The sequence below is a fragment of the Acartia tonsa genome, chromosome 13 (genome assembly GCF_053477335.1).
Source record: "Acartia tonsa isolate MP-2025a chromosome 13, ASM5347733v1, whole genome shotgun sequence".
Taxonomy (NCBI): Eukaryota; Metazoa; Arthropoda; class Copepoda; order Calanoida; family Acartiidae; genus Acartia; species Acartia tonsa.
This window is the reverse complement of record NC_137272.1, coordinates 11,065,613-11,089,223: the sequence shown is the minus strand read 5'-3', so window position 1 is coordinate 11,089,223 and position 23,611 is coordinate 11,065,613. Positions and strand designations below refer to the sequence as shown.

General features: G+C 30.1%; 2 protein-coding genes across 4 annotated transcripts in view; one reads left to right on the top strand and one right to left on the bottom strand.

Annotated features, from left to right (window-relative positions):
• LOC145303806 (furin-like protease kpc-1) overlaps positions 1-23,611 on the top strand; it is a 308,581-nt gene that overhangs the window by 134,576 nt on the left and 150,394 nt on the right. The gene's annotated exons all lie outside the window — the stretch shown is intronic.
• Positions 4,741-23,611, bottom strand: part of LOC145304586 (uncharacterized) — a 30,917-nt gene continuing 12,046 nt past the window's right edge. The window contains exons 4-22 of one of the 3 annotated variants that reach the window (XM_080146505.1): positions 19,290-19,361; positions 19,139-19,206; positions 18,315-18,410; positions 17,901-17,957; positions 17,083-17,140; positions 15,954-16,054; positions 15,554-15,647; positions 14,701-14,746; positions 12,689-12,760; positions 12,502-12,550; positions 12,249-12,301; positions 10,877-10,918; positions 10,730-10,762; positions 10,551-10,592; positions 8,449-8,494; positions 8,218-8,343; positions 7,498-7,590; positions 7,191-7,267; positions 4,741-4,893 (exon numbers count right to left, since the gene is read on the bottom strand). In XM_080146505.1, the coding sequence (XP_080002631.1) occupies positions 4,798-4,893; positions 7,191-7,267; positions 7,498-7,590; positions 8,218-8,343; positions 8,449-8,494; positions 10,551-10,592; positions 10,730-10,762; positions 10,877-10,918; positions 12,249-12,301; positions 12,502-12,550; positions 12,689-12,760; positions 14,701-14,746; positions 15,554-15,647; positions 15,954-16,054; positions 17,083-17,140; positions 17,901-17,957; positions 18,315-18,410; positions 19,139-19,206; positions 19,290-19,361 (1,321 nt within the window). In that variant the 3' untranslated portion in view covers positions 4,741-4,797. The remainder of the gene's footprint in view (positions 4,894-7,190; positions 7,268-7,497; positions 7,591-8,217; positions 8,344-8,448; positions 8,495-10,550; positions 10,593-10,729; positions 10,763-10,876; positions 10,919-12,248; positions 12,302-12,501; positions 12,551-12,688; positions 12,761-14,700; positions 14,747-15,553; positions 15,648-15,953; positions 16,055-17,082; positions 17,141-17,900; positions 17,958-18,314; positions 18,411-19,138; positions 19,207-19,289; positions 19,362-23,611) is intronic. The other 2 variants (XM_080146506.1, XM_080146507.1) reach the window with 2 other exon arrangements.

Sequence of the window (23,611 nt, the reverse complement as noted above, 5' to 3'; positions counted from 1 at the left end):
TGGTTGTTTTCTTTAAAAGACGGAAAATTTAATTTTGATATCTATAACTGAAAAATTTTGAAAATCGGACCATAGACATCGAAGATATGGAGAAAAATGTGAAAAATATAAAATAGCCTAAAACCTGCTGAAAAGGCAGTCTGGCCTTCATGGTTGTTCCTTTAAACGACGAGAAATTTAATTTTGATATCTGTTACTGAAAAATTTTTGAAAATCGGACCATAAACACTGAAGAGATGGAGAAAAATGTGAAAAATATAAAAATAGCCTAAAACCTGCTAAAAATCGGTCCGAACGCCAATGATATTTAATAGTCAATTGTGCTCCTTAATGATGGGAATGTTGTCAAAAAATTTCAGCATTCTATCTTTTATAGAAGCTGAGTAAATCCCATTTCCCCCATAGCGTTACGGACTGACGGACTGACTGACGGACGGACAAAGTGAATTATAGAGTAGCTTCGCTACTAAAAACCTTCTCAGGACCTGTCATATAGAAGCTTCACTGACATATTGGTCCAGGTGGCTAGTAAGAGTTCTCTGTACATACAAACATTTTTTTAAGATACCCCTTAGTGGTGATTTTTTTGTTGTTAAACCCAAGTTTTAAAGGTGATTTTCATTTTTGTGTTAAAATCTTTTACTTTGAGACTAAGATTTATTTACGAAGGTATGTGCAATAGTTTAATTTCATTAAGATAATAATTCTTTCAAATGTAAATTTTTTTAAAGCAAAGCTTTTCTATAATTAGGGTCGGTCCGTCCGTCCGTCCGTACGTCTGAGACAGATAGCTTTTAACGTTAATTTAGGCATGTTAGAATTGTTCTATCGATTAAAAACTGTGCATGGTGATTCCTGTCGTAGTTAGGTATGATTTAGAAAGCGTAACAACTGTATAATCATTACCAGAATGTCCGTACGTCCATTTTAAACATGTTGATTTTTTCTTTTTTAACAACAAATTTTTATGTGATCTAATTATCCGAATGTTCTGTTTTTTGGTATACTGATTCATGGGACAACAAAGTACAATATCATAAGCAAAGCAACTCTATAATTAAGTTCTAAAAATGTAAGTATGTCCATAAACATTATATGTATCAAGCAGTTTTTCAACAAATTTACTCACAATTTTGCTTTGACTCTTATTCATTTATATTCTGATTATTCAGTTCTGACACTATACAAGTGTTAATGTCCGTTTGTCCTACCGTTTCAGAGCTTCGCTTTTATGGATGTTGTTATCCATCTTTAAAGCATGTTTTATAAATACTAAAACGTTAATAATTCTTCTGCATGTGTCCAATAAGATCTCTTGAACATCCTCACAAATAACTTCATTTTTTCAGGTTGTATCTTTTTTGAGACTCAACAAAGTGTTCGAAAAAATTAGCCGTGTGGCGTCAATAGATCCGTCTCTTTTTAAAATCCAGATCCCTAGACACTAGTCGAGTAAAACCATTAGTACGTTATCCTAATAATTTGCATTGTGATGACACCCAACAACAGTCGTCAACACCTGCCTCTGACGTTAGTTGAAGAAAGAAGAAGATTCCAAAAAGATCCCCCTCTTTGCTAGTATCACTTTTACACGGAGTTTAGGGAATGGTTATCATATTTTTTTTCTATTTACTATATGCTTTACCCTAAAAAAGGAATTTCACATATATAACCTCTACATTTCTTTTAATTATCAGCGTCTCTCTCTCTCTCTCTCTCTCTCTCTCTCTCTCTCTCTCTCTCTCTCTATCTCTCTCTCTCTCTCTCTCCCTCTCTCTCTTTTAAAACTACTCCCTCAAATTCGTGTGATATTACGCCAAGAGACAATGGGTTATTTTTTTTTACACTAGTCCCCAAAGACCCCAATAACGTTGACTTATTCGTTGGCTTAAAAACTTTGGGGAATTTTTAAAATTTAGATTGGTTGGTTTATTAAGTTATGTGTTTAAACGTTTCAACCCCTAATTTTTAACTAAAGGATAGGTAATTTTGTGTATCATCATTGGGGAGATGTACATAAATTTATCGGCCATTGTCTTATCCCTTTAGATCCCTAGATATTATGTATGGTAGTGAAAGAAAAATGAATGACACATGAGATAACTAAGACGAATCAGGTGATAATGTTGTACAAAGTTAGTCTACAAAAGTAGAAAAAAATAAAATAATTAAAATTTTTATATGACCATATATGGGCTGTAATGTATGACGTCATAAAAAAACGAAAGAATGGATGAAAGGAGAAGTGGAAAAGGAAACCCTTGAAAAACAGATGGATTTAGACGTATTTTTATGATGTCACGCATGTCACTTTGCGTGACACTTATATTGTATCAGAAATATATAATTTTGATATTTTACATAGAACAGAATATCCAGAAACATTAAACGTGGCACAGTAAAAGCAAAGGAAGTTTAGTGATATAATTAGTAAATGTAATGCCTAAATGATGCCTAAAGCTGCATATAAAAGAAGATTATATTCTGTAAAACTTTTCTTATTTTATGTTGACTAAACTGTTTAAACTGAAATATTGTCGGCATGCTATTTTTTAAATGAAATCTTTGATATAATCTATGTAGACTTCATGAAAAATTATTCGAATACATTATGAATTATTTACTTGAATTTATTTATATTTTTATTGTTTAACTTTTAGTATGTTTACTTTGGTGGTGTGTATAGCATGTTTTATGAATATAATATATACATCCAATCTGTGTAAAACTATAACATTATGTATATTATAAAGTTATCCTATGCTATATTATTATATTTATATTAGGGGACCTCAGAAATTAATCTTGTGAAGTACAAAAACCAGACAAGCAATAAGAAAAATTACACTCAAAATTTCAAAATCGGAGGTCTCAAAATTTCAGAAGAGTTTTAATGATTTCATGATCAAGTTAATTTTATGTTTTTTAAGATAAGATATTTTACTTTTGAAATAGGCATTTTTTTATAAACTTCAATTTAATAGATGTATAACTAGACAACTATTTGGATCCCCCTGTTAAGGACCTTTTTCGTCTGCTAGCTAATTGTTTTCTGATACTTGGCTGTGTTATTATTCCCAGCACTATTGGTTGATATTTAAAGACCCAAATGAGAGTCGTTACAAGGTCTTTGGGATAGGGACATACAGTTATTTAACCTCCCCCCCCCCCCTCTCCTCTAGTGTTTTACTCTAATGGTCAAATGCAACTTTTAAGATTAAGAAAAAGGTTCTGTTTTATGAATTAGATAAGCCTTTCGTAGATCCCTTTAAGGCACCTCCTTTGATAATTACCATTGATTTTGAGGGAAGCATTATCTAATTTGAAGAATTCATAGTTTTAGAGGTCTTTATTAACTTATTTTTTCAGTTTCAGAACTGGAATATGACTCTTTTCAAGGAATCTTACACATATAGTGTACATTATTTTATAAAAAAAAAGGCTTCATTATTATAGTATATATTTGATATATGTATCACCCCTCCTTAAAAAATTACAACCTATGTGTGATCATTCCTGTAAGTTAGGTACGATTTATAAAGCTGAGCATCTCTAAGATTAATACCAAAAGTCCGTACACATTCATTCAAAACAAGCTGATTTATAACTTTTTACAACATTTTCTGTATATGATACAATTATAAGGTTCAATTTCATAAGCGAAGCATTCCTATGATCAAATCCTAAAAATGTAACCCTGAATGGTCGTTGATGATTAGCGTCGTTGTAGGCAGTGGCGTGCGAACTGAAGAGGGCACTTGAGGCGATTACCCCCCTTAACGACCAAAACGCCCCCCCTCACCACCCCTAGCCAACGCCCCCCTTGACCCCCACTAAATATTGAAAAATGTCCCTTTTAGGGATCTATAGGGAAAAGACAATGGCCAATTAATTGATGTACATCCTCAATGATGATACAAATTGCTTCGCACGCCGCTGGTTGTAGGGCATATAAAAAGGTCGTCTTAATACGAAGCATTGCCCTTCAAATCATGAAAAAAACTGTGGAATTTACCAGGGAGGAAGGGAGGGGGCAATGAGTCGAATATTCAATATTTAGGGTCTCAAACCTTGGGTACCAGCTTAAAGTGCTCATGAAGTATTTATACTGAATCTGGGAACTTTGGGTACTATCGCACAATTGCCGCGAATTTGTTATGAATCTAGCAGACAAAAATAAAAAAAAAACAATTAACACAATTTCTAGCAGACAAAAAATCATATAGTATAAAATTACTTCTTTTGATCTAACAAATATTTTTTTCCAAGAAAATGTCATTTTAAGTATAGAAACTCTATTGTGATATTTGTGTAATAAACAATCCAAGAACCCTTTGTGTTATCTAGAATTTTGGTGAAAGTTAATAATATACCAAAGGGCTAAAGAAGTTTTAAGAACGGTTTTTCTAGTGAATAATTACATGTTCACTTCAATGTGATGTACTTATAACATAATTTATAGGTAAATATTTTTTTTCCTTCGAACTCTTTCTCATTTTATTTCTAATTCAGATAATCATAAACACTTTATAATTTTCTTCAAATTTTCTATATAAATCTGGTTTCCATGGCCTTTCGGCAAAAACTCTTAAATTCAATTAATTGCCCATTGTCCCCTCCCCTCCTCCCTGGGAATTTACTAACTATTTTTTTTTCAAATAAATTCAGTTGCTGGTTATAGCTGTTTATGACCGCTTTCATTCTTGATATTGATGCCGAATTCAATTTTGCACTATAGTAAATAGACTTTAGCTTTTTTTACTTATTTACTCAAATCGTGTTAAAGCAACAATTATTTTAAAGTTTTAAGGCACATATTGAATGATCAACTTCTTTTCCTTCACAGACATTATCATTCCAATTTATTAAGGGACTGTTGTGATTTCTATGTATCTAAATAGAATTATTATTTCAGTTGGGGAGTTGAATCCATTTTTATAGAAGCAGAAATATAATCTATGATTGCGGTTTTGACCCTCTAAAAACGTAATCTACCATTCCAATTTTGCCTCTCTTGGTGATGATATCATCAATGCCGATACAAGTTTTGAAATGTACCATTCTTCTTTCAATAGTGGCAAAACTGGAATGGTACATTTATTTTATACCATATGAGCGACAACTTTTTCTTTTTTTACCTTATGAAATATTTTTGACTGATTTTTTATAAAACGGCTTGATTTATTGCATAAAGATCCATGACAGATCTATATAGGAAATAAATGTCTATAAATGAGCTCGAGTCTTCCAATGGTAGAGTTTTTAAAGGAAGCCTGCAGGAAATACCACGCTTTAACTGCTGAAAGACTGCCACAAGTAGACCAAATACCCCAAATTTGAAGCTTTCAGCTTCTATAACAAAAAAGTTCTAGGCATTTTAAAATGACATTTTATGTACAATGAAAATTTGAAAGAATTGCAATGCTCATGTTGAAAACTTTGAAATTAAACTACGTGGCCTAGAAACAAAATTATAAGCTTATTTTTGTCATAAATTTAGGTTTCCAGTAACTAATTATATTTTTACAATAAAAATACCCATTTTTATAGTCAAAATCATTAAAAAAATTAAGTTTTACTTGCGTTGTACCGAATGTACTGTAGCCAATCAGAAGGCTGAATTAGCTTAACAACCAATCACAGCTAAGCTTGTATTAGTTTACCCCTTTGTTTTCGCTATGATTTTTGTTTAAAAATGCAATTTAAATCGAATTTTTTTCATAGATTTTGACTATGAAATGTGGTGTTTTTATTGTAAAAATGTGATCAGTTACAGGTAATCTAAGTTTCTGACAAAGATAAGGTTATAATTTTGTGTCTAGTCGACGTAATTTAATATTGTTTTTTCTTTTATGAGCATTGGAAATCTTTCAAAAATTCCATTGTACATAAAATGCTATTTTGAAATGCCTAGAACTTTTTTGTTATTGAAGCTGAAGCCTTTAAATTTGGGGTATTGGGTTTTCTTGTGGCAGTCTTTCAGCAGTTAAAGCGTGTTTTTTCTTGCAGGCGTCCTTTAATAGTGCTCTAATAATCCTAATTAAATTCTCATTGACAAAAGCGATAAGACCTTTTTTTTATTTGTTTATGAAATGAATTAAGTTTTTTCACTTCATGTTGATATTTAAATTACAATGAAGTATTTTATCTTTATTTAATAAACAAAAAATATGCGTTTATAATTTAGTAAATTTAAGAAAACTCAGTCTTAAGAGAATTTGATTGTAGTGACACTTCCAATGTGTGTTTAAATTTTAAAACTAAAATTTTAATCATATAAACCCTTTGGTGATGGTAATGTGAAGAAAAAAAAATTGAAAAAATCTTTTTTTAAATCATTTAAATTTTTAAATATTTACTTCTTTCTTTTAGATAGTAATGGCAGAAAGGTAAATTGATTTATTGAGAAATAGATAAATAGATATGCACTTATAGAAAACTAGCCAATAGCGAGATAGTTGTATCAAGCCAACTCTAGTGTTTACATATCAGCGTATTTATAAACATTGATTTCCTAATTTAAATTGACATAATAGTAATGGTATATTCTAGTTATTATTTTTATATACATAAAAAAATTTAATTATAAATAGTATTTTATACATTCCTACAATTAACATAATTTAAAATAGTATTTATGATTTCAACTATGTCAATGTTAAAAGTGTAAACCACCATTCCAGTCTCGACCCTCTTGAAAGTGGAATGGTACATTTCAAAAATCATATTGGCATTGATGATATCATCACTAAGAAAGGCAAAATTGGAACAGTAGATTATGAAAATCATATCGGTGTTGATGATATCATCACCAAGAGAGGGGAAAGTGGAATGGTAGAGGTTTTTTAGAGGGTCAAAACTGTAATCATAGATTATATTTCTGCTTCTATAAAAACGGATTCAACTCCCCAACTGTATTATACCATCAAATTCTTTTAAAAATAGAATGAACAAGGATCTATAAATGCCAAGCTCTTAAAATAGAGGGTAGGACAAACGGACCCTAACACTTGTAGAGTGTCACAATCTAATAAGCCAATAGTCCACTATACACAAAATGAAATGTAAGTTAAATGTTAAATTTAACACACAGAAAATGAATTTTAAAAACTGGAGAGGCGTTCAACGCCCCCCCCCCCCCCCTCCCCCAAACCCCAAAATGATTATCACTTCCCATAAAATTGAATTACCTCAACACAATCTTCTTTTTTTTTGGAAGCCCCACCATAACCACTAGGTTCTCCTGTTTTCCAAAAAGTAACTGTCACTAAAATGGAAAAAAAAGTTCATCTAATTATGCTTTCATTTTTACTTTTAACTTTTTTTAATGTTAAAAAATTGTTCAACAACAGGTAAATTAATTTCAATCTAAATTTTAATAATGAACAACTTATTAATGTGTTTTGGTATCTTTTATTGGTTTCCTAGAGATATGAGTGGGGACATTTAATTCCCTCCCCCTTAAAGTGTATGGTGAAATGGAAAAGAATTGGATACCTTGAGATTGATCAGACCATTTAAAGGAATTGTTTTCACTTATATCATTCAAGCCTATCCAGGATCTCCAAGCATCGTTTTTTAACAATATACCTAATAATGCATAATCCTATTATATAAAGTAGTAAGCGTTTTTGTCTTTCCCGAAGGATCTCGCTAACCGCTGAACCGATATTGTTCTACTTTACAGTGAAGCTTCTTATAGGTCCTGGGAAGGTTTTAAACTATTTTTCGAGAGGGTGTCTTAACCCACCTCTCCCCCAAAAAATAATTTTATAACTCTTTGAAAACTCAAATCTAAAATAGGATGAGGTCGACTTTTCCTTCTCCTACCAGTGCAGTGCCCCTAGAGGCTTCTAGGGGGCGTATCCGCTAGTATATGTATATTTTAACATAAGGGTGTGTTAATGAAATGTATTACGAAGTATTTCACTTGACTTTTTTAAGAAAAAAAATGTTGGAGTACTTAAGTAAGATATCTTTTTTTTGTACATCTTGGCTAAAAATATTGGAGAAAGAAAAATTGAAAGATTATACTTTCTTTTTATTGAGGGAGTACACCGATAGATAATACAAAGACAAAATAAGTAATTGAGTGGTTTTTCCTATTAGGGAAAAGGGAAATAAAATTTGTTTCAAAACTCGTTTGTGTTAATTACTCATTAACCCCCCGCCCCCCCCCCCCCTCTTCAAGAACGTCCCAGCACACTTTAAACTTACTTGAAACAAGTTGGTGTTCCATTTCAGAATGAATTGATATTAGATCAGCATTTTCATGTAGACATTTGTTCCTTGCAGACATCCAAGTTATTCCAGATTTAACATAATGTAGTTTCCAACAAATACCTAAAAGAATGTAATTACTAAGTTAAACTTTTTATGACTAACTTAAGCTTTTAATTTGATCAGAATACATAAAATACCAAAGCACAACTATAAGAGTCATCTTACCTGTTGAAACATCATAATTCCAGCCCTTAGACACACATTCTAAATTCTAAAAATATTTTAAATTTTTCCTACTTTAATTCTTAATAGAAACAGTCAATTTTTAACTTTTACAAAAGATTCCTCCATATTTGGTAGAACAGGGAAAATCTGAACATTTATGCTTATTTCTTACCTGTCATATATAGTAACGAATTCCTAACTCTTTTGATTTTATTTCATAATGCCCAATTGACAATTCAATAACATTGTAACTTGGTAAAATATATTTGTTTTAAATTAGTATAATTCAGAAAAATACCTCAGAGGTTATTAAAAATCATAATATCCTTTTTTATAAAAAGATAAAAGTTGCAAAATCTCAAAATATGCTAATTAGCAAGATTGGGAATTTTTAAAAATTTAGCGAAAATGTGCAAAACGCTTTTTTTTGCGATTTTCTTGGGTTGCTAAAATATACAGAATAGCAAATATAAAGCTAAGATAAAGGATGCAAAATCACACTAAATCTAAAAATGTGCTAACACTTGCTAATTAGCAAGATTGGGAATTTTTAAAAAATTTGCGAAAATGTTCAAAAACGATTTTTTAGGCAAATTTTTTGGGTTGCTAAAGTATACAGAATAGCAAATATAAAGCTAAGATAAAGAATGCAAAATCACACTAAATCTAAAAATGTGATAACACTTGCTAATTAGCAAGATTGGAAATTTTTAAAAATTTGGTGAAAATGTTCAAAAACGCTTTTTTAGGCAAATTTTTTGGGTTGCTAAAGTATACAGAATAGCAAATATAAAGCTAAGATAAAGGATGCAAAATCACACTAAATCTAAAAATGTGCTAACACTTGCTAATTAGCAAGATTGGGAATTTTTAAAAATTTGGCGAAAATGTTCAAAAACTCTTTTTTAGGCGAATTTTTTGGGTTGCTAAAGTATACAGAATAGCAAATATAAAGCTAAGATAAAAGTTGCTAAATCGCATTAAATCTCAAAATGTGCTGTAACTTGCTACTTAGCAAGATTATGAATTTATAAAAAAATTTGCGAAAATGTGTGAAAACGCTTTTTTTGGAGAATTTTTTGATTTGCTAAAGTATACAGAATAGCAAATATAAAGCTAAGATAAAAGTTGCTAAATCGCACTAAATCTCAAAATGTGCTAAAAGTTGCTAATTAGCAAGATTGCAAATTGTTAAAAATTTGGCAAAAATGTGCGAAAACGCTTTTTTTGGCGAATTTTTGGTTTGCTAAAGTATAAAGAATAGCAAATATAAAGATAAGATAAAAGTTGCTAAATCGCACTAAATCTCAAAATGTGCCAAAAATTGCTAATTAGCAAGATTGTGAATTTTTAAAAATTTGGCAAAAATGTGCGAAAATGTTTTTTTTGGCGAATTTTTTGGGTTGCTAAAGTATACAGAATAGCAAATATAAAGCTAAGATAAAAGTTGCTAAATTGCATTAAATCGCAAAATGTGCTGTAACTTGCTACTTAGCAAGATTATGAATTTATAAAAAATTTTGTGAAAATGTGTGAAAACGCTTTTTTTGGAGAATTTTTTGATTTGCTAAAGTATACAGAATAGCAAATATAAAACTAAGATAAAAGTTGCTAAATCTTATTAAATCTCAAAATGTGCTAGAACTTGCTAATTAGCAACATTGAGAATTAATTTTATTATTGCTAAATCTCAACTATTAGCAATTAATAGCAATTATTACCAAGATAGCTAATTCACAAGGTTTCATTTCTTTATTTTTAATGTGAATTAGCAAGTATTAGCACATTTTGAGATTTAGTGCCATTATGCAACATTTATCTTAGCTTTATTTTCGCATATTTTAGCAATGAAAATTATTCGCAAAAAAAAGCGTTTTCGCACATTTTCGTAAATATTTTTTGGCCTGTTAATTGGCTATTTCGCAAGGTTTCACAAAATATGCAATTTTGCAAACTTTTGCTAATTTTCGCAAATATTTTGCGAATTCGCCATTTTTTTGCAATTTATTTGTGAAAGTTGGCAAAAAATTCGCTAATTTTTCGGTTGGGTAGCTAACAACTACAAGTGATAATTTGTTTTATCTTGTGATTCTAATTGTTACCTGCTTCATTACTTGCATCTCAGACTTGAAATCCTTGTCAAATTTTTAAAAGAAAGTCAATAAACTCAATTGTTTAAAATATTTGTCAATTTTTAGACTTACATTGTTACAAATAATGCCTCAAATTTTTTGGTAATATTTTCAACATTGTGTCCTATCTTGTAATTTTGAATTATTACCTGTTTCATTTCTTTAATTTCAGACTTCAGTTCCTTTTTAATAAAAGAAAGTCTTATACTCAATTATACAAAAAAAATTGTCAATTAATTGTGATTTAATTTTCTAATCTGAATGATAGTGATTAGTAATCGAATAAATAATCTTACCTTACAGTCTGTTTTTGTCAACTTAACACTTGTCATTAGTTTCTAAATAATAAATATCCACGTGGATACTCAGCTGGTATTGAGCCAAATAATATCATTCCAATTGTAAATGTTTTAAATAAATTTTCAGAAAGAGAGTGGTAGCTTTTCCAGAATTCCGAAAAGGTGGGTGTTTTAAGACGGTAAAATAAGAGTAGAACTCTAAAATTGGCATGGCAGTTGATTTGATGTGGTATAACACGGATTTGTGAAAAAACGGCGGCCGGACCACCGCTCCGCCAAATGGCCGAATTTTTTTCATCACTTTTTTAACCAATTAATTCAATTTTGAATCTTTTGAGACAAAAAATTTTTTTCTAAAAAAATCCCCTATATTTTCTCCTGACACTTTTTTTTGGTAGAGTTAAAACATGTTTTTAACATTCAAATCCAAGTGCCCAGAGCAAATAAAAGGTCAACTTTAATAGAAATAATAAGTTTGTCTTAACTGATTATTGTTTTTTTTAAGATAGCTAGTCGATGTTTTAGTAAGTAGTAGATGTAAAATTGTCCATAGAATTTAGATATGCAATCGTTTTTTTTGTAGACCTCTTATTTTTTAATTAATTTAAGTTTTAAAAAAAAATTAAGTCAGTTTTAAGGTACTAAAACGGAACAAAAAAAGAGAAAAAAAACGTTAAGGGTTAATTCACAGCTGAATAATGAAAGTAAAGGTTGTCTTTAATGTATAATATTTTTGGCCATTTTTAATATAATACAATTTTTTATTTTTATTACTTTTTTGAATTTTGCTTAGAAAGGATTTGTAATATTTCTATTCTAAAGGTATATATAAATACATATTTTTTATGCCTATTTCAGGATATAAATCAGTTCAAAGTTTTTGTACACTGAGGTTAAAAAAATTTATCTTTTCAACAATTACTTAACAGAATTAAAAAAAGTAAGGTGTCAAATTAAATATCTTGCTATTTTTGTTCATTATGGCTATTTTTTTCTCTTTTTTTGTTCCGTTTTAGTACCTTAAAACCGACTTAATTTTTTTTTGAACTTAAATTACTTTAAAAATAAGAGGTCTACAAAAAAAATGATTGCATATCTAAATTCTATGGACAATTTTACATCTATTACTTACTAAAAACACCGACTAGCTATCTTAAATAAAAATCAAAAAAGTTAAGACACCTTCTTTAGCGAGAAAAAACAAAAAAGGATATACCGATTTGAGGCGGCAGTATCGGTTTTACAGAGGTTTCTTTACATTTCTACTTTGTACTATATTAGAGCAACTGCCAATTCTAAAGTCTAAAAACACACACCTTTATAAAACTCTGCAAAAGCTACCACTCCCTTATTTGTTATTTCAACACACCTTAATAATGTGTAAAATGTACTTTTGATAGTTATTTGTCAAACTGTTATCATCTAAAACATGTAAATAAAATGTTAAAAGGAATAACAATAATACCAATAAGAAATAATACATTAATTTATCAAAACAAACAAATGTGTACATTTATAATCATAGAGGCCTCTAGGAGAGCAAACTAAATATATTGAAATAAAGATAGCATATTTTGGGTGTAATGTTGAAAATCCTAATGTAAGGCAAATTCAAATCTCACTTTTTTCTTCAGCAGTCAAGATTTTCATAAAATAATCAATGTAAGTTTCCTACAAAAATAAAAAAAGTAAAATTGGTGATATTATTGAACAACATAATCTAATACATAATAACTTTCAAAGTCAAATCTAAAATACTTTAAAAATAATTTTGTTAAAACCTTGAAATGGTAACATTAAGAAATTTACCAAAACTTCTGGATGAATAGGACAACCATAAGCTGATGATATCTCAACTATGTCAATTGATGAGAGTTCATTCTAAAATGCGTAGAAAAACTTGTCTTAAATCTTTTTTAAATCTTGTAATTTCTGTCTAAAACTGTTTTTAATTCAAACTTATATAATGGCCAAAGAATATTGATTATTATATACAAATACTTATCTATACAGGTTATAGACCTAAACCTTGTTGGGACACTTAAAATACTGGTATCATGATAATTAACCCATTAGTGCCGAGCGCCACTTTTATGGGCCGATCGAGCTGTAAGTTACAGGGAAGCTTTATAATGGTCAAAACGGAATTCGTATTTTTTTGTTTTGCTCTAGTGGCGTGCACAGGAAAGTTGCAAAAAAACCCGGTTCGGCTTGGCCATAAATACCAACCAGGCATTAACACCCGTTTTTAATTCAAACTTATATAATGGCCAAAGAATATTGATTATTATATACAAATACTTATCTATACAGGTTATAGACCTAAACCTTGTTGGGACACTTAAAATACTGGTATCATGATAATTAACCCATTAGTGCCGAGCGCCACTTTTATGGGCCGATCGAGCTGTAAGTTACAGGGAAGCTTTATAATGGTCAAAACGGAATTCGTATTTTTTTGTTTTGCTCTAGTGGCGTGCACAGGAAAGTTGCAAAAAAACCCGGTTCGGCTTGGCCATAAATACCAACCAGGCATTAACACCCGTTTTTGGTGCTTTCCCCCAGTTTTAAAACCCGGTTGACCTGTATAAACCCGGTTATTTTGACCAAAAATCGAAAAATGTAATTTTTGAACGCCAAAAGTGAGATGAACACTTTTTAGAACTTTGATACGATCCGTAATTGAAAACTACACAACCTCATGTAATCTAAAGAGCTACAAGTATAATACGAAGCGATTTATTTCAAATTTCGTGTTTAGCCGGCGATTTCGGGTAAAAAACCCTGTTTTGTTGTTGTTGTCAAAAAAGATCTATTAGTGAAACGGGGTAATAAAAATTTCAGACTCAAAATGGAAATGCCAAACCGGGCCTATATAGGGCGTAAAAAAACGATAAAAAAATCATATAAAAAATAATAATTTAAATAAAACGAATTCACAAATAGATGTACTTGTCAATAAACTTTAGATTTAACGAAAAAAATCAGCGACTTTACTATAAAAACAAAAAAGTTAGATGGGGTATTTTGAATTGTCATGATTTTCAAACTTTGTTGATCTATACCAGCAAACGGAAGTAAGCAAAACTGCCTGCTCCAGGGGGAAATGAAAGCCAGGGTAGTAGAGGGGGGATTCATACTGAGAATGATGCAATTATGAAGCCGGAAACCGTTTTTTTTTTTACATTTTCTGGCACCGGGTTTTAAAACCCGGTTCGGCACTAATGGGTTAAGTATTCAGAGGCATTGGTTGAGGTTGAGGTAATAATGAGGAGCTCCCACAATCAAGACAGCATGTAAAGTCATATTGCACTTAAACGTGGATCTTGTGCTGGCCCAAGTACCGATAAAAAAAGTGTTGGTATTATTTAGATACAAGCACTAAGAAAATGTGACTATTTTTACTCTTACGAACATGTATATTTTTCATATTTCAATTTTTAATGCCTAACAAGACAAAAAGGGATTTTGACTACGAAAATGGGAGTTTTTATTGTAAAAATGTAATTAGTTACTGGTAAAATAACTGTATACCCCAAATAAGCTCAAAATTTTGGTTGCCAACGTATTCTAATATTGAAATTTCGGATCAAGTCAAGCTGAGTATGCCAATAGCCTGTTTTGGCACACGCTACTTGACTTGGGGGAATATTGGCATACTCTACTGCTTTACTTGTCAAGATATGCTTTGCCTAAAATTTTGAAATAATTTATGTATATATACTAGCGGCTCCACCCCCGCCCCACAAGCGATGTTTTTCTTGTAGGCTTCATTTAAAATCACAAAGATATAATCTAAAATACTAATCCAAAGTACTTACTGGGTAATGTTTCAATAACGAGGGGCCATCTTTTTCTAATTCATCTCTGTAAATTAAAAATATACATATTAATAAGGATGACCACATTCACAGATATTTTGGAATGAGCATCTGTCTATCCATCTTTCAGTCTGTCTGTCTGATATATTTGGGGGAAATACGAATTTCTAAGCTCCTATTCATGATAGAAGGCTGAAATTTCTTGTCAACATTCCTATTACAATAGAGTAAATGTAAGTAAAAAGGTTGGACTGCTTTTAAGCAGCTTTTTAGACGAGTTTATCCTATACAAGCTATTTCAACATATCTTTTGTGTTTGTTGTTCAATCATTTTTTTTGTGGGTAAAAGAACTAAAACTTAATGTCCTGTTTGGTCCAATTTGAAAATTTGTGGGTTGGATTGTTTAGAAATTTAGTTTCAATGCCTTACTTGGTATTTAGTACCCTTAATTAAAAGGATAAGTATTTATTTCATGTTTTGTATATTTAAGAGCTTTGTTACTTATGTATGTTGTAATCCTTGTTTTATGTTTTAATAGACCTTCCAGGTCTATGTAAAAATTTGTAAACAAAAAAGTAATTTCTAATGTAAATATGGAAATAGATCTTTGACTCCAAAAAATAGGTAGTTTTGATGAAAGATATGAATGATAGCTATAATCAATTTAAGTATATTCTATGTAAATTGTTTATCAGGGTGTGTTGATTTTGGTCATTTTTATCTGTGACAAAAGTGGGAACTTGCACATGATTTTTATAAGTATAATACACCTCTCACTTTAAAATCATGTGCAAGTTCCCGCTTTGGTCTCTGATAAAATTGTCCCAAATAGACTAACCCTATTGTTTATACCTGTATAGATCTTTTACTTTGATACAAATCTCATTTCCTTTACAACCACGAGTTTGGGGATAATGAAGAACCGAATAAAAGTCATACATAGTCTAATCTCAATAAAATGATTTTAAATTAAGCTGTCAAAAAGTTTACATATTTAATAATATTTTACATTTAAGACCAGCAGAAATTGTTTCAGTTGACACTGTTAAAATTTATTTGAATTGAAATTGAGTATAATTAAAATTTATGTTTGTTTCATATGTTTGGCTTTGCTTTCTTGGATTTTCCCATCCATGTCTTTAAAAAAATTGTAGAAAATAGCAAAATAAGATATCTAAAAAGTATTGTCCTGCCAAAACCTAAAAATGAAATTGCATACACCTTAAAGGTATCAAATAAGAATCATATTCCTGGAATGTCTGTCCATATTTTAAATCTTTTATTCTCATACTTTGCTTAGCACTGTCCTCCACCAGATCTGTTAGTATTTCTACATACTTATCTCTATCAGGTCTAAATATTTTATGCTATTTGTTTTCTGATGAATAAAATTACCACTACTAGGTAAAGAAATTATTGAAAGCTTATGCAATACAATCAATTAATCCATTTAAATTTAAAATATTTATAAAAGTTAAGACAGTTCGTATTAAAATTCAAATCAAGTACAGGAGGAGTATTGGGCTGGGTAGAAGAGAAATATTTGAATATATTTCAATGGATTTTTAGTAGCGAAGCTACTCTATAATTCACTCCGTCAGTCCGTCAGTCCGTAACGCTATGGGGGAAATAGCAGTAGGACCGCTTTTTAGCAGGTTTTAGGCTATTTTTGTATTTTTCACATTTTTATCCATATCTTCAGTGTTTATGGTGCGATTTTCAAATTTTTTTCAGTTATAGATATCTAAATTAAATTTCCAGTCGTTTAAAGAAAACAACTATGACGGTCAGACTGCCTTTAAGCAGGTTTTAGGCTATTTTTGTATTTTTTACATTTTCCTCCATATCTTTGGTGTTTATGATCCGATTTTCAAAATATTTTTAGTAATAGATATCAAAATTAAATTTCCTGTCCTTTAAAGAAAACAACTATGACGGTCAGACTGCCTTTCAGCAGGTTTTAGGCTATTTTTGTATTTTTCACATTTTTCTCCATATCTTTGGTGTTTATGGTACGATTTCCAAAATTTTTTCAGTTATACATATCAAAATTAAATTTCCCCTTGTTTAAAGAAAACAACCATGACGTTCAGACTTCCTTTATGCAGGTTTTTGGCTATTTTTATATTTTTTACATTTCCCCCCATATCTTTGGTGTTTTTGGTCCAATATTAAAACTTTTTGGGATATCAGTATCAAAATAATTTTTCCCATTGTTATGAGCATCTTTTATGTAACTTATTTTGACCGTCATCATTATACAAAATATTTTCTCAAATATATCAATTAATAAATACACTTTAAATTTACTTCTACGTATTAACATCCATGATTTTTTTTGTGCTTCGCTACTTATGGATGTTGTCATCCTTGTTTTCTACCTGTTTTGTTCATGACTTGCTCCCAGAACATGTAAAAGTTCATGAAGCACTACAGCCCCTAGAAACATACAGCAAATTTTATTTGACAATAAGATAAAAATCAAGAAATCTAAATAAATTTTGTATCCACCAGATACAAATTTTAGGGTTTAACATGATAATTCTCAAAGAAAACTGAGGCTGTTTTGACAGAGAGACATCCAATTACTACTTTTAGTCTTAAAAATGAAAATTGGCCAAAATATGACATTCTAAAAAAAATAAGTCTCAAAACGTAACCTGGGTAATTTTGCCTTAGAATACAATAGAAGTATTTGATCTAGAAGCTTAATGTATAATAAAGACATAATGAAAAAAGTACTTTACGATGGTTTCTACAATAAAACTTTATCGGAATCATCTAATATCCTGCTGTTAAAAAAAATAATCAAAATAGTTAAGTTAGCATCATGGAAGGTGTTAAAATTCTTGTTTGAGAATTGACCAAAACTAGTTTAATGGAGTTTTTTAGTAATTAAACGACTATACCCAAAATATTTTATGACCATTACAAATAATATTGCACATTAAATTTGAATTATTTTTTTACCACATATGAAAGAATTAAGATTACAACATTATTTTTAAATACATATTAAATATTTGTTAATCCGAAACTGATACATCATATTTTATAGAGTTCACCAACCAGATTCCTTAATTAACAGAAGATATTAAAGCTATAAAGCATTGAAAAAAATAATTGGTGGAAGAAGGAAGAACTGTAGATAAATGTAGATAAACGCGTAGATTACATCTTTGTATTAATGGATTGTTACCTTGTTGGTCAAAACATTCATACATCGCCAGGACTACATGAGAATCAAAATTCATACCTGTTTTGAAAAAAAATATATGTAAAATTAACATAGTTATGATATTCTTTTATGAAAGGAACTGGATATCTATATGTCTGTCCGTCTATCTGCCTATCTGTCTATCTGCCTATCTATCTATCTGCCTATCTGTCTATCTGCATATCTATCTATATGTCTGTCCGTCTATCTGCCTATCTATCTATCTGCCTATCTGTCTATCTGTAGATTTATCTGTCGATATGTCTATCGATCTGTCTGCCTTTTGTCTGTCTGTCTGTCTTTTTGTCTGTCTCTCTGTTTGTCTGTATGTCTGTATGACTGTATGTCTGTCTGTCTGTCTGACATTTTAAATCTTTTAAGAAAATGAAAAGTTACCTATGGAAGCCTGACAATATTGTTCTTTTTTGTTAAATTTTACACAATATTCATTACAATCTTCATCCGGTCCAACTTCTGTGAATGTGATGCATCCTAAAATGTAAACATATCTAGTATCAAAAATACTTTATAAGTAAAAATGTCCTGCTGTCTGTTCATCCATCCAATTATTCAAGATAGACGGCTGAAATTTCTAGTCGACATTCTTAACAGTATATTTATGTGCAAAACATCTTTGGCTGACAAACTAACAAGCAGATTTTCATATTTATTACTTTTTCTATTAAAGATAAGTTTTATTTTCACTCCTCATTTTTAAGATAGGCGGATGAACTTTCTTGTCGACATTTTTTTGACAGATTGCAATTCAATTTGTTTCTTTTGAATTGTATCAAATCATTTGTAATTTTAATCCTTATATAAAAATAACAGTATGTTTGCCTATTTGTCTGTGTGTACGTTAAGATCTAACTGACTGTTATGGTTCTGCGTTACAAACTACTTTTAAAAACTATTTTAGAGTGTACCTCAACTTTATTTAAGAGAAACTACTCTTGCATAAAAGCCCCCCCATCATATCAATTTGATTTATTCCCCTTCAAGTTTAGGGTCAAAATAATCCCTCTTTCCCAGTGCTTCCATAGGCCTCTAGAATCGTTGCCACTAGTTTATCAATAATGTCTTCAAAAATGTAACAAAAATTTAAAATAGTTTTTCTGTTATTTGTCTTTTATAGATAATAAATTCCCTAAAATAAAATAAAATCAGTAATATTAGTAACAATTCAACTAACTCTACATTTTACACATCAAATTGCTAACCTGATGAAAGTTGACTTTCAATTTTATTCATCATTTGACGAATAATTGTTTTTTCTGTTTCATTGTACCTTGAATTAAATATAAAAAAGGAGTTAGTCTTATCCATATCTTTATTTAGACATTTATTAGGAATTAAAATTAACAAACTTACGCTCTTCCAGTTGAGGGCGTGTCAAGGAATTTATACTTTATAAGTCCATCAGGCCAATATTTTGTTTCATCTCTAAATAATACAAAGAAAACTATGCATTGTGCTTTAACAAATAAAGGGTGTTTAAAAAAAACCGATCGCTTCACTCTTTTCAATATAAACCCTACAGTTTTGGTCAAAAACTAACAAAAAATGACCCAAATCATGTCCAAGCAATGACAATTAGAAAACATTATTGATTTTGATGTCTACTTACCTCTCCTGAGCACTACAGCTCGAGTCCTAGCCCTTGTGGAGAATTTTTCCTTACATGGAGATTAAAAATCAACAAATCGTCTTAAATACCATAAATCGTGTAGATAGACCCCATAATGCTCAGAGTTTTTGATGGGGCATGTAAAGATCTTTCTATAGACACCTTAACCAGGTTTCTAACTCAATCCTAGCCAATTAGGCATAAAAAAGACAGACCCATCAAACATTGAGACATGACGGGTCTCTCTAGTTCTTGGTGTTTGACAGATCTTTCTTTTTGATGCCAAAATGTCTAAGATTGTGCTAGAAACCTGGTTAAGGTGTCTATAGAAAGATCTTGACATGCCCCATCCATCCCATCCATGCTTAACATTATGGGGTCTATCTACAAGTTTTTAAGTACTTAAGACGGTTTGTTCTTTTTTTTTAAAGACAGAGCCTTAATGTCTCAATGTTTAATGGGTCTGTCTTATTGATGCCAAATTGGCAACGATTGAGTTAGAAATCTGGTTAAGGCACCCATAGAAAGGTCTGTATAGGCCCCATCAAAAACTCTAAACATGATGGGGTCTATATACAGGATTTCAAGTACTTTAGACAGTTTATTCTTTTTAATTTTATTACAACACTGTAAAACTTTGTAATAAATTATGCACTCTACATGTAAGGAAAAATTCTCCACAAGGGCTAGGAATCGAGCTGTAGTGCTCAGGAGAGGTGAGTAAAATTGAAATTCAATAGTGTTTTCTCATTGTCATTGCTTGAACATAAATTGGGTCATTTTTTGTTTTTAACCAAATCTGTAGGGTTTATATTGAAAAGAGTGAAGCGATCGGTTTTTTTTAACACCTGTCGTAATGACTGAATTGTAGAGTTGACTCAATGTGTTTGACAATGACCTTTGATTTATATGTATGAAGCTATGAAAAATAAAGTAAGCAATAAGTTTGATAAAAAGAAGTTGAGTCTTCAGTTGCGTTTTGCAAGTCTTAGATAGTGAAAACTATAAGACTTACTAGCCAGGTTGTCACCAAGAGTGGGGCCTGGACATTATAACGAGCTCCGAGTTGAAGCTCGTTATATATCTATTTATTGATCATAGCTTTACCCAGTTATTAACTATCTTAATATACCTAACCTAATCTGATTTAAACATAGATATAATTGGAATACAGTAAGTGAATATTCAAAGTGTTGATTATTGATATATGAAGTATTGCTACTCTATAACTAACTATTTACCGTCTGTTTTCCGTGGTATAAATACCACAAAAGTGGCGCAGTGCTTAGGTGCGGAGGGTTATAGTTCTTACTAAAAGTTTAAATATAAATATTGGTTGTCATAATTAATATAAAAATATTAAACTAATCTGAAATATAACACTTCGACCTCGTGTAAAAAACATACGCTCTAAAGACTCTTTTCTAGTTTCTCATGTGAACATACAAGGTCATTATTGTGTCTACATTTCTTTCAATTGTTGATAACATTTTCATTAAATTTTCAACTTAAATTTGACAAGAATAAGTTTAACCATGGCTACACCTAACGCATATGAAATCACGGCTGAACGCATTGCCAAAATAAAAGATGAAAATATTAGAAATGCCTTAGCCCAAGCTCATGCTATTAACACACTCTTGCATAATGCTCTAATGTATGTTCAAGAAAAACATGAACAAGAAAAGGTAAGTGTTGGTACAATAGTCGATACACTCGATAAAAAATTGGACACCAACAAACAGGCCTTAACTGACAAGATTTCATCCTTAAAGACTAAAACAGCTACTATAAATCATGAAATCAAGGATAGGCCAAGTGAAGATAGTTTATTATCCTCCTCAATAAAAGGTAAAGAGTGCGGAAAAGTCACCCTAGTAAAATCCCGTGGAACCTTTAAGAATGAACAACAACCATTAACATCATTTATGTTTCATTGCTTTTATCGCAGAAAAAATACAGATTTTATAATTAACAGAATGCAAAGTTTAAATGTTTGTTGCATGTATTCCTTCCTTGACATAAAGTCTCTAGTCAAATGGTGTGCAATCACAATCACAGGGGCAGATTTCAGATGGTGGCGTCGCGCGCCCCCTTGGTTAAATTAGGGGGAGGTTTAAGTGGCTGATTGACAACCAACTGACAACTAAGATATGTCCTTCTGTCAGTATAATTTAGTCTCACAAAAAACATATCTATCCATCTAAATAATTTTGGTTCATATTCTTTTAAAATTATCTCATCGAGAATAATCAAAAGAATTATAAGGACTTAAAACAAAATTTAGATGCATTGTTTGATAAATATATTTAAAGATATGTCCTTCTGTTAGTATAATTTAGTCTAAAAAAAAACATATCTATCCATCTAAATAATTTTGGTTCATATTCTTTAAAAATTATCTTATCGAGAATAATCAAAAGAATTATAAGGACTTAAAACAAAATTTAGATGCATTATTTGATAAATATATTCAAAGATAATAAGGTTCCTTTTTGAATCAAAATTGTTCTAATTTATCTAAATTCTAATTATAGTTTTATTTTGTTTATTGTTTCAAATTAAAGAAAGTCTAAAAAGTATAAATACAAAAGTATTTATTTTGTATTAAAGTAAACAAAACAAAAAATGACGACTTGTTAAAATATTTTTTATCATGAGATATTCACAACAATTAACATTTCTTTAATGTTGAAAAGTACAAATAATTCATTGATTTTATATTGCATGTTCTGATTCAAATTAATTTGTTTAATATTACAAGTGTCATAAATATAAACCATCATATGTTGCGTTTAAACAGGGCAATTATTCAAACACTACATTTTTGCATAGGGGTGTTGCAACCTGCTAAGGCACGCCCCTGTATATTTGTATAAATTGTGACACAAGTTTTGTATAAATCTGACGGAACTTTACATATATACTACCAGGGACACAGGATTAACCAATGGTTGATAAATTAATCTCCTTTTAAGATTTCAGTCAATATTTGAAGGCAAGTAAATTGTGGACTTGAAATGATTATTGATTAATAAAACAGCCTTTGTTCCCTCTCTCCCTGCTAACAAACTAAACAGAGACAATGTTTATTTATTAGCCTGTCCTAAAAATGTAAATTTCTACAATTTTGACTGTAAACAATTACCAGTTTTAAATATCTATATTTTCGTTTGATTTAATATACTACTTTACCAAAATATTAATAGAAAATAAAATCAAGCTCATCTAAATTATAATTGAATAGTAGCAATAATTATATATTTAAACAATATACAAGAATAATTTGCTAATAGTGAGTTTGCTAATTTTTCTTATTTATTGATTTTCAATGATCTATCTTTAGCAGCTAATAAAAGGTGTGTTAATTGAATATAATCACTGTTTAAAAAGTTCTACAATTGTCTCTACCCGACTTCAAATCAATAATATCCAAACAAAAAAATTGGATGTAATAACAAGGGACACAACATTGCAAAAAATCTATACCGTTCCTCATCTACAAAATAAAGATGAATGGGATGAAAATACTATATAAGATATAATAAGGGCTTTTAATGGTAAATCCAAAGCTATGATTTGTTGGTATTGTGCTATGGGAGGTCATACTTGAACATTACTTTTGATTGATACATAAAAATAAAAATTATATGATATAATATTATTATGAATGAATATGTTGTGTTTATAGTTTAAATTTGTTACAATCAAATGTGTTAATTGACATATAGTTAATGATTTTGTTTCGAGACATATCAATAAAATTTGTTGTAAACAAACCCAGACTAGACAAAACACATCATATGTTAATTGATATACAGTTAATTACATTGTTTTGAAATATATAAATAGAAAGAAAAACATTTAACTAAAAATGTTCTAATTAACAGTCATATGATTAAAAATATCCATGTGATATCAAAAATAATCACACTTTTTTTTTGTTTATTTTTTTTAATAAAAAAAAAAGAAACAAGAAATGTGGGGGAACCTATCATCCTAACCATATGTCCATATATATATACATCCATTCATGTATTTAGCCCCATTTAAATCATATGAATGG